The following is a 12,186-nucleotide window of genomic DNA, read 5'->3' as shown; positions in this document are numbered from 1 at the left end:
TGCTGGTCTTATATTGTTATTTATTATCATTTTTGACTTGTTATTTGTGGTTGCGTAATGCTACAGAAAGCAGTGGTTAACTAGACTAACTGCAGCTTTACACGCAAGGTCAAGCTAGCGCCGACATCTATATATCAGTGCATATCCAGGCTGGTTTAAAATTTCAGAACAATGTGTTGTTGCAGACGACAGCAGAAATACCAGCAGAAGTGAGAATCTAGAACGTTAATTGATAAGCACGTAAGCCATACTTCTCCATGTCATACAATGCATTGTCTAGTGTTGCAAACTCTATGTTAAATGTACATTTTCGGTATGATTTATGTTCATGTTTTTAACAAAATCCAAGATGACAATCAGTGTAGTTTAAATCTAAACATTAGCCATATCAAGTTATATTTTAAATCAGATTTATATATCGTTGAACGTTTCAGGAGATTCAAGTGCATTAAGTATATAAATATCGCATCAACTAATTAATTAATTTGACATGGTCAGTATGTACCACAGGCATATTTCTAATACTGCCCATTCAGTCTTATCTCGAAACAAGGGAAGGTGACTTTATATTTAACTAGTCAAAATATGTCATAATCGCAGAAAAATCATAAATTAAGAAACTTTTTTCGTGGACAATCTATTTGAATTTCGATTTTTATAAAATAAACCTTGAAATTCAACTGATGGTTAATCTACTCTTCCAGAATGGAAGTTGCAGGAATTATCACTTGTGACCATTAGCTGACCTGGAATTCGATTTTCCTGGGTTTGCCATTTGTCCTGGTTGTTCTATACCATTCTAAAATGAACTTGACAATTTTTATTGTGTACAGTGTGTTTTTCTGGGGTCGACGTCGGTGTTGAATGCTTGAGGAATGAAGGAATCAAGTGTCTTAACGAATCACCTTTTAATATGCAAATGCTATTGGTCCGTTCTAAGTTCGAAGTTCCTTTCTTTAGCCAGGTATCTACATACGCTTCTATGAGTTATAGGCACCGGTTTTCATGCTATTTCAATTTTTCATATGTACGCTATGGAAATTGATGTTATTTTTTCTTCAACGTATAAATTATTTAAGACATATAAACGAAGATCTAGATTTTGTCACCACAAGGTTCTATTTTACGCAACTCAGTTGGTAGTTTTGTTGAAGGAAAAAATAACATAATAACAATAAACTATAACTTTACACAAAAGAAATCATTATGAAACTGATAGGACATTGGCCCATTATTGGCAAAGGTACTGTTTACAATTTTGTTTTCTCGTGGACGACACAGATGTTCAACTTCCACGGAACTCAAATGTGTAAATTACAATTACAATTATACACAATAGGGAAAACGGAAGGTTTGCTAATCAAGAAGACCTAACACTAGATTTTAACATTTAACTATTTAACTATTAACGATAACGTAAATATTATAATAGTGCGTTATATCAATGGAAAAGGTTGTTTTGATTTTATCTCCGTAGCTCACTATCCGCACCAACAAGTGTGTTGTTTATCTAGTGCGTGTCATATCGCGTTATCATCGATGCAGGGACATGAAACAATGTACTTTATGTCGCAGTATATGCAAGCTAGTAATATTTTCTAAATAAAACTGACTTGTTGTTAACACCTTTAGAGAAATATAGAAATGATCTGTAAGTATAAAGCTGAATATAACCAACTGGAGAATTTTTGTTTTTCATAGACAAACCTTCATTCATTGAAAAACAAAAAATGTTTTGATTAATTTCTGATAGCATTAAACAATGGCACGACTATACAGGGGTGTCAGGTCATTGTGATGATTATGCAAGGTCAAAGGCAAATACAAGTTGCCAGACATTTCGGTCTAAAGGAAACTGGGCGGGTTGCTGACAGACTTAGGTCTGAGCATCCGCGCGTGAAGTCACAACGTCAGGGCAGGTTTATTCGTCTCACGCTTTTGCGCAATCGGCGCCTTACTGCCACTGAATCTGCTCTTCATACCATAGGTACTCTAGACTGTCCTATCCATGAAAAAACTAAGGGGAAACCACTGCGAAAAGTTGGCTTGGGTGGCGGCACATGCCCCCAGTTGGGGCGGGTCTTGATTACTGATGAGTCCCGGTCCAACCTCTTTCGAGCAGACGTCGAAGTCGCGTATACTGATGTCGTGGAGAACTTTTTGCCGACTGCTGCAGAGCTCCCCTTCAATTCCCTTCAATTACTCCTAAATTATTTACCAGGTACAAATCGTTGATTTTACGGTTTGTTCTGTATGGATTTATCTTCATTCTTACCTTAAAGTATTAAACATTATACTCGACGTCTTGCCTGGAATCATATTCAAAGTTTACCCTGCTGCGTTTCTTTCTCGCTTGGGTATTTATTGTATCTCTTAAAACCCAGTGCTGGATGTTGTTTTTAAAAGTAGCAGTTGACATTCATCAGATTAGTCATAGTAATACAGGGATGTTGAAGTTTGCTCCTTTGTCAACCAGCAGGATTGAATTCAATTAGGTAACTCGTATTTCAATATAACTTGAAATTTTACGTTTAAGTTTTAATGAATAGTTCAGGTGAACTTTTAAATGTTTTAAATGTGGTGCATCAATATACCATTGAAATAATATTGAGTGTGATATAACTTCGTAATGTAAGGCGATGTATTACGTTTCAATGTTGTGTAATGTTTTTTTTTATATTGGGAAGGTCATGCCGATAAGGCGTCAGAATGGTATCTACTGTGTACAGTACACGAATTGTAAAAGACGATCATATTTTTCTCTCTTCTCTCTAAATAACAGCATTTTTGTCTTCTTAATGAGTAATGAGACTAATGCCTTACTTCTGTTCTATAACAGAGCATTCCCCCTCTGTGGAAGATCTTTAGTTATTGTCTGAACATAGGCATTTGTACAATTTTCCAAACAGTATTCTCGGCTGAAAATATCTTTCCTGTGGTCAGTCCGGACAAACTTTCGTCCCTGGCCGATTCCAAATTGGACGGCCTAAATATAGGATATTTATCACGTGATTATTTTTAAAACGAAACACATTATCAGATATAAGAATCCGTAAACTAGGAAAAAAACTCAATTTCGCCCTTTTGTTGTATTCACAACACATCTACTACATATACATACAACAAATAGATCAATAGATATATGATGATCGCTTGTAGCTACACGATAAGTGCTAAAGTCCATAAATCGCTGTAAGTGTTTGCAGTGCATTGCACAGTTACAAATGTGTTATCTCACCATCAAAACCACTTGGAAATTGATTTTGCTGTATTTATTTAGAATTACTATAAATTAGATATCGTAAGATCATACGATTTATTTAAAATGAATAGATACGTATATATATATACATACATATATTTCATAAAACAGCATATAAGTATCTTGGTATAGAGTCTATATTTCTGTTTATTTTATCCATTTTTTTTTACAAACATGTACTAAATTTTGACTAACTATGCTGATTTCTGAAATGATCTGTGAAGTAACATATCAATCCACAAAGGATGATCCCTAAGAAGTATTATTGTAAATCCTGGAGAACTCCGTCTGGTAGATACGCTTCGAGACTGTCGATGGTGTAATCCCATACAGCCCTCTGATGTGATTTCTTCCTGTAGACAAATTTATAATTATAAATTAACACCATTCAAAAAAGAATAAAAAAAAATCGGGCGAAATATGTCGTTCTCATCTGCTTGCTTATAATTTATTAATCTTATTTCATATATAAACGTGTACCGCGTAGTTTAACGGTGATTAGATTATAATAAAGAGATTTTAGTTTATGTTTGCTAAATAAACTCAAAGCATGGCTTATTATCTAAATCTGCATATGTACCAAAGCATAACCTAACTATTAGTTTTATTTCGAGATTTTTTTACTAAGAGGACATTTCTTTAAAGCATCGGTCACATAAAATCTATTCCAGATAAAAATCAAAGATGACCTATAAATCAGCTGTTAAGCTTGGTCACTGATTACGTATTTTAATTCATTATATGGCTCTACTGTTTTTAATTCTAAAGTTATATCTTAAAAAACTAATTACTGTGTGTTTTATACAATCTTATAACAGGAAATATAAGGCAGAGGGGGGCTTACAAAAAGCTGTTAGAAAAATATAACGTTTTCATTTCCTTATCACAAACTTGTGCTGTATAATGTTAATTTTGAACTGAAAAAAAAAACGAAAAATACAGAAGTTGAATTTTTGGAAAACATTACTAATTGTTATCAGTAATGAGTGTTCATAGGATCACAAGGGATTGAATTTTACATTATTGACGCCTGTGACTTGGAAAGTGGGTCAAGGTCATCCATATTAACATTTATAGACAATTATATTAGCTTTATATGTATTAGGTATTATGTGTTTAGGTCTCTCCGAACTTGAGAAGAAGTTTCGTATACGTTGGTACCCTACATTAAAGTGTTGAAATCTGACCCCTTAGGAAAGCCGGAAGTTGGTCTTTTGTGGAAGTTTTGCTTATTTCAATCAAAACCAAATCTCTACAGAAGGTTGTTAATCAAATCACGTAACTGTATTACTCTTAAAAAGAAAGAAAATGTCAGTTAATGTTATTAAGGAATAAAATTGACCCCCGTGACCTAGAAAGTTGGGTCAAGGTCATTCATATTTACAAATTTAATACGCAATTATCTTAACATTATATTTGTGATGTATCGAAACTCTAGGCCTTTCAAAACTTGAGAAGAAGTTTCGAATATGTTGATACCATACATAGAAGTTTTGAACTTTGACCTCTTAAGGAAAACCGGGAGCTGGTCTTTTATGAAAGATTTGCTTATTCCAATTAAAAGTAAGTCTCTACAGAAGGTTGTTAATCAATTCATGTAACTGTCTTTTAAAAGGTTAAGAAAACGTCATTTAATGTTATTTATATAATTTACCTCCGTGAAAGTGGGTCAAGGTCATCCATATTAACAAACTTAATAGACAATTACCATAGCAAGATATGTTAGACTATCGAACCGCTAGGGCTTTCCAAAGTTGAGAAGAAGTTTCTGGTAGTTAAGTACCCTAAATTGCACTTTTTAACTTTGACCCCTACCGAAAACCGAAAGTTGACGTTTTACACAAACATTTTTATTTTCAATTCCAATTAGCATATCCAAAGATGATCTCAAAATGTCACGTCATCATTGAGATATTGACGTTAGGGCAAAAATCAAATATGGCGTCATGGCGGCCATCTTGTTTTTTTTTTTTTTTTTTTTGACAAAGTTGAAAATCACGTCAGAATTTAGAAGGCACGTTACCAAACCTATTCCATAACAATTAAACAAAATTTCATAGTAGTAATTTTAGTTCAAACTTTTTGTCTGCACTTTACATGAAACTAAGAGAATTTTAAAAAATAATTACTTAAAAGAAAGACGTCACAGAAAAAATGTACAGACTAAAATGATAGGAGGACATTCTACATTGAACTGTGGAAAAATGTCAAAAAGATTTAATGATTATTTTTCCTATTTCTAGGTGACCTTGACCCCTAGCGAGCTTTTTTAATTTGAAAGAATTTTATTAACATGTATGAAAAAAATAGATATGACCCTCCTCTACATAAAAATGAATGTAGCAAATTTGCAGGACAAAAAGTTATCAAGTTATTGCTGTCTTTAGAATTTCTTGTAATTGGGTCAATGCGGTCATATTGGATTTTTGACCTACTTAAAAAATGAGACATAAACAAGTTCAGATGTACTTCCACAGCATACAATATAGGTTGCGTACCTATCACTTACCGTTTAAAGAATTACGAACTCACAAATTCTGAAGAAGAAAATAATAAGAAACACATCGAAAATTAGGTCTTTTCATCTTTTGGTGAAAATCTCTGATAATGATTTTATATTGATTTCAAACGAAACTGAAATTGATGCAACTGACATCAACACTTACTTAGAGGTTGATGTTGAGGCTTTTGGTTTAGAATCCGAGAAGTATACATCCCGTACACCAGCCAGTTCGGGATTAACAGCCGCATTGAGTGTAGTCCATGCCCCTTCAAAAGGACTTTTCGTTCCACCTATATTGATCAAACCCAAGGAAACGCATTTGATCTTGTCTTACCAATTCTATACGAAGTAGTATTTCACACGAGTTTCCCGAAAACCATTACATGTTTATGGCACAAAAGAGGCAAAGATGACTGTGAAATTAGGCATAGAATTACCTAGTAACTGGGGTCTGATAACTGTTTTTGTAACCATACAGCTTAGATTTATTTCTTTGTTTAACTTTCTATTTAAGATAACACAAATTCTGGAAAAACACAGGACAGTCTAATTAGTTCTTCAGCTTTTAGAACTTCACATCACTTTTATTGTTGCAAAACACTTATGATTAGTCTTTTTTTATAGGCCTTCATTTCGTGAACAGAATTATTTGTCCGTTCTTACCAAATGATTGTAACATCGGTATCAAAACCTTCAAAGCTCCTCTCTTGAAAGTATTAAGGAGTGGCGTTTTCACGATCCCAGGGTCCAAAGACAGAACAGTCACATTTGTGTCTTTGAGTATCTCGTTTAGTCGATACATCTGCATTACCTAAAACAAACAAAAAAAATGTAGCTGCATCTTTACGCATTAGTAAGTCAAAACACCAGGGTGTTAATGCTTTATTATAATATATGAAGACAATAGTGTCTGACAAACTTTAGACATAAGTTCCTTTATCTTCATGATGTCAAATATGATGTCAAATTATATCATTTACCGTGAAGGAGTTCAGGAATCATGGACAAGCCGGGAAGCAGTCCATTGATGATGGTGGAGGTGAAAGTAGGCATCTAATATATAACATGCGTTGAACATTATTACGTCTATACATATGTGGAAAAAATGTTCAGGCACAGCTTTGTACAAAGAAATGGTTAAAATAAGAATATAGCCTTCTGACAGTTCTCCGTTATCTTTCTGTGTTAAAGATTGCACGAAGAACACACAGCACTATTCAATACAAAATTAGAAAACAGTTGCACCCAATAATGAATAAAAAAAAAAGGCACAGATTGTAGAACTATGGGACGCCTTAGAAAAACCGAAAAGATCGAATAAAATATCACGATTTAGATTGAAATTAACACTAGCCCCATGATTCCATAGATATTTTTCTCATATTTTGTATATTTGTTAATTACACGTGAACGCCAAGTGCATCTTTATTACTTAAACATGATAGTATTAGAATGACTTAAATCCTTAGGACAAAAATTCACCAGCGGTTTCTACCACCTGTCATCTCGCAGAAGACTATTTTGATCATACAAGTTTAATGCTTTTCTTTTCAATGTTGTGATGGATCTTTTTATGTCACATTATATCACTAAACGAAAAAGTATTCAGATTTACCTGGTAAAGTTTTGATCTGCCGTACAATTCTGTGGTATCATATTTCGGTTCAGAATACTTTTTTCCTTCAATATCCACAGGATCAAAGCTACACCTTTCATGTGCCCTACTTGACACAAGAACAATTCTGCAGTCAGGGCCAGACTCTTTCATCACAGGAAGTAGATGAGAAACCATCAAGAATTGGCTTAGATAGTTTACCTAAATGACAGGAGGAAATGTTACTTATTAAGTAAAATATATTTCATATTGTTATTTAGAATTAATATCATCAACAGAAATGTATCAACATACCTTTCGTAGACAGAAAAGATCTATTTTATATAATCTTTTGACATCAATATACCATTGCGCGAGAGTAACTAATTTGTTCAGTACAAACATTCGTAGCTTGCTGGTACTGTATTGCAAAGGACACGCCTTCCTACCTGAAAAATTTGTTCATGGCCGTCTTCCGTATATGCTGAAATAAACATTTGTTATTAGAATATTAAACATACATAAGTTCGGTTCATTGTCAAGTACTTTTTTTAAAGATATTTGAACAGATATTGAAGTAAGGGTTTATATAGTTATTTATTACCGATGCATAAAAACCTGAACAACAAATTGTTTTCGATGTTCATTTTGGAAATTGTTAACACCTTGTGCTTTACTTGTTTTGTCTGGCGTTGACAACAGGGCTCATTCACCAAATTGTCATATATGATTTCTGACCAATCGTCTGTTGTGTCTCATCATTCACTTATTACATTTCGATACTCATTTATGACAGTTAATATAAAGATTATATGGTACTCACATAGCTTGTCTTGGAGGCCAATACCAGCATTACATATTAACTTATGAAGTTTCCTTCCTGAAGATTTGTACGCCTCAACAAAATTCATCACAGATTTTAATGAATTACAGTCTAAAAACATGAACTCAACATTAAGTCGTTCATAGTCAACTATCCCTGGTGTCTTCTTTTGTTTTTCAGTGAATTCTTCGTTCATTTGCTGTATCGCCTAGAACAAAACAAAACGTTATTGTGGTACCAGATGTTGTCGATTGAAAAAATTAGAAACTAAAGCGGCGCCCCGAAAACTTCTTGCTGTGTTCACTCACGCATATATCATTAATTCAAAACAAATTATTCTTCCGTTAGGTGATATATTTACTTTTGTTTGAATTATGAGCGATTGGTCAAGCAACCGGACGCCTCTATAACAAATGTGAAAGAATATCATAATCTTTGACCTCGATCTGCAATCACTTGACTCAAGTAAACATAGTTGTCATACCTTACAGTAGCAATGTATGGTTCCACAATATACTCTGGGAGATAGTATGATTCGTTCAGATTTGCTTAAGACGTTTCCTAGTACGTTATGAAATATTTTACGATGAAAATTATAGTTTTGAGATGCATCATTAAACCATATACCTTAGTCTATAGCACGAACTCCCGGATTATATCACTTACGGATGATCAATTAAAAAGACTTGAAAAATAAGGCATGCTTAGTATTTTCAAAACCGATGATCAGAAACAATTTTGTAGTTCTATTTCAAACAAATGTAAAAATGTTGCTAATTACTAAAAATTAGATAAGTTTGTTTGTAAATGTCTGTTCTTCTGGTCACTACAGGACTCCACCTCGAACAGTACCTGTAAACGTCTATTGATCAAACCATGTATCATATCGTACAAAGGGTTATAACTTGTACAGTTTTACCTCTCTCTATGGTATATATGTAATTCCTGAGGAATTTCTGAGAAGAAAATTTCTCATAACTTGCATTCACCGAAAGGGGATTTGGTTGCCAAATAGTTGTAGTATACGACAACCATGGACGACCTCTCCTGTTTTGCAAGTAAATTGAGGTCAACAATTCTCCTTTCTGGTTACTTTATACGGGTGCAATTTCGGTGGGGCTACCAGGAGAAATCTATTAACAACATCAATAATTAATCAGTATTGCAATACATTTAACTCTCTCAAGCGAAAAGGAACATTTACAAGTCTATGTTGACATAGATGCTCACTCGGCTGCGACGGAGTTTATAAGGTCCTACATCCGATATTTGTCTATACTGTCATGTTGAAACAGTGCATTCCCCAGGTTATATACTATCATATATCAGTCAAGTTTTAACACTTGTTTAAAAAAGTGATCATTTGTCAATATACATCATATACACAGGTTTTCATAGCACAGTTGATTTCATTCTTAAGATAGGTTGTGTTTTATATAACGATATATAACTTTCAAGGTTCGTTCAACCATAGACAGATTTCAATAACACTGTGTCTATTTTTGTCGTAAGAGGACATGTCATTTTTTAACATTTTACAGAGTAATACTATCATATGATTCTTTACCTAATAGGACCAGTACTTTTTTTCAAACAGAACTTCTTTACTTTACCTACATCGACTGATGTCAGAATGCAATTGTTAATCAACGACCTTCCCATATAAATTATTAAATGTTTTTACTCAAGTCATTACAACTTCTTATACTATTTTACCTGTTTGGCTTTCTCTTCTGATCTACAAGCAATTATAACAGTACCACCCATCATAGCTAGCCACTTGGCAGTATGATATCCGATACCTGAAAGAGAAAAATCCTCATGAACCTGTGTTTATAATCTACCTCAGGAATGGGATCACTAAAATGATAAAATTGCAAATATGTTTAAATGCAAGTATTGATATTTCTGACTGCTGTGTCTCAGGGATTGTACCTTCGTTTTTGGTGTGTAGTGTTAAATACCAGGAGATTCTGATATATAGCTGAAATAATTCCAGAAGGTTTCATCTAACCCAGTCTGTACTCAAACCGTATAATGAAAAATTCACAAGAAGAAGCATCGTAACGTAAACGGTAGTGATAATTACAAATCATAAACAATGCAATATTATCATATCCAAATTAAATGTACAAAGGAACAAAAAACAATTCTCACTTCCCTGTGTCAATGATCATGCTTACCTGCATTTCCTCCAGTTACTACAGAAATGGTATCTTTGGGGATGGACAACCGAGGGAAGGAAGGAGTGGATCCCATTCCGAAGACAGTGTCTTCATCTAAAGAATATCAAAGATGATCTCATTCATGTCATTTTGCTTATACAACATGGTCACGTGAGAATATGTAGAGGGCATAAAATAGCACGTTGTTTGTTAGACATGTTACGGTAGACTAAGCTAGTAATGATCGATCATTTATCGTAAGTCTTTAAATCAAGCTAGTTCGACGAATTGGTTTTTGTATAGAATGACCGACTTATTCAAAAGCAAAATATGCAGGTATGTTGTGTTGCAGTAGGTGCGCCAATTGGGGTTTTGTGGTTTTTTTCAGGTATTTCTTAACTCTTCATTTTGGCAATGGTGAAAACTGAAATTATGTTTTTACCTTGTTTTTAGGGAAAGAGACAATGTTTTGTTGATGTTAATGCAACTGTCCAACAAGACGATTTTAACGGATCCGTTCATAGATAGACATAAAATGTTTATTTCATATAATCTCTCTTTATACCATTATTTATCATTTTAGTGCATAAGCACCCAGTTCGTATGGTGTCTATGAATAGATTTGTATCTCAATGCACAAACGCAGTATATTAGTCTCGTTCAACCAGACTCTTGTTGGCTACACACACAACAGACCAAGTGACCAAGCGTCTGGTTCTCATAGATATCCTATATGTTGTGGCATAATATTTCATGATTTGTATTAAAAATCCACTTATTATTATTATCTACCTAGCATCAAATTAAACAATAATTATTAAACATGTTTCTCCTACAACAACGTAAAATATATCATGACGTTTAATAGGAACTTACATGTCTTTCTTATTCTGTGTATGTTAAAATAGATACTTTGTTTGCCTGCTTCAAACTTTCATTCGCTATCCACTGATTTCATATACAACACATAATTGCATGACAATTCATAGAAGTATGTGTGTTTATGTTTGATATGCGATATAGTAATTTTAGACTGAAAAATATGAAAGGGGTCGATGGAATTTTTTTTCCATATAAATCATCTGATCATTTGATCATTTCGCGACTAGAGTCAGAGTTTCAGTTGGAAATATTGAGGTTAATACAGCATTCATCAGAGGCGTACTAGGTTCCAACCCAGTTGCTACTCTCCGTTATAAGCACCTTATCTCTCGTAAACATAAACGAGGATTCAGTTAAGATCAAACTGTATCATGCAGATTTTGCATATTGAAGACTGCGTGAAAATGTTACTGAACTGACACAAATTGGATTATTTATGTCTGTCAGTAAGTGTAGTTGTTCAGGTTCTAAAATCGGTTTGTTTCCCTGAAAACCGACATTTGTGTATTCAAATGCCTCCTTGTAGCAGAAAGAAGGGTCGGAAACTTGTCATGAAGTCAAAAACCACGAACCATGAACCGTGATCACACCAATAACAACAAGGGAATATAGAAACCAATTTAAAAAGCTTGATTCCAACTCAAAATCGATGTCCATGCAGATACTCTTAAACAGGTGAAAGGTAGAATAAGGTCAGAATCTAGCAGGGTTAATATCCAATAAACGGTGTATCTTACTTCATATATCATATAAGGAAAACGAATGCTTGTCAAGTGTTCACTTTGGTTACATCTACCCTAAGTAAATTCTGACCTGATTGCGGATGTATGAATGCCTGAACCGGTTTTATACAGATTTTTTTGTTCAGTACCTCTCCTGGTATTGTGATTCACAGTGCAAATAGAGCGAGGTTTTACTCTTCAGCTATTGAATAGCGAAAATATCGAGACTTTAATC

At 33.8% G+C, this 12,186-nt stretch overlaps 1 protein-coding gene across 1 annotated transcript; it reads right to left on the bottom strand.

Annotated features, from left to right (window-relative positions):
* Positions 1 to 3,524: 3,524 nt before the first annotated feature.
* LOC132549648 (dehydrogenase/reductase SDR family member on chromosome X-like) lies at positions 3,525 to 10,441 on the bottom strand. The gene is made up of 8 exons (XM_060213605.1): positions 10,366 to 10,441; positions 9,899 to 9,984; positions 8,183 to 8,390; positions 7,809 to 7,843; positions 7,381 to 7,581; positions 6,429 to 6,576; positions 5,929 to 6,055; positions 3,525 to 3,615 (listed from the first exon to the last, which is right to left on the bottom strand). Exons 1-8 carry the CDS (start codon positions 10,439 to 10,441, stop codon positions 3,525 to 3,527), a joined length of 972 nt encoding a protein of 323 aa, XP_060069588.1.
* Positions 10,442 to 12,186: the final 1,745 nt, after the last annotated feature.

This window comes from Ylistrum balloti, unplaced genomic scaffold (genome assembly GCF_031769215.1).
Source record: "Ylistrum balloti isolate Yb309-2 unplaced genomic scaffold, AGI_CSIRO_Ybal_v1 Utg369620, whole genome shotgun sequence".
Classification (NCBI taxonomy): Eukaryota; Metazoa; Mollusca; class Bivalvia; order Pectinida; family Pectinidae; genus Ylistrum; species Ylistrum balloti.
Note: the sequence above shows the minus strand (reverse complement) of the source record. Positions and strands in the feature narration are given on the sequence as shown.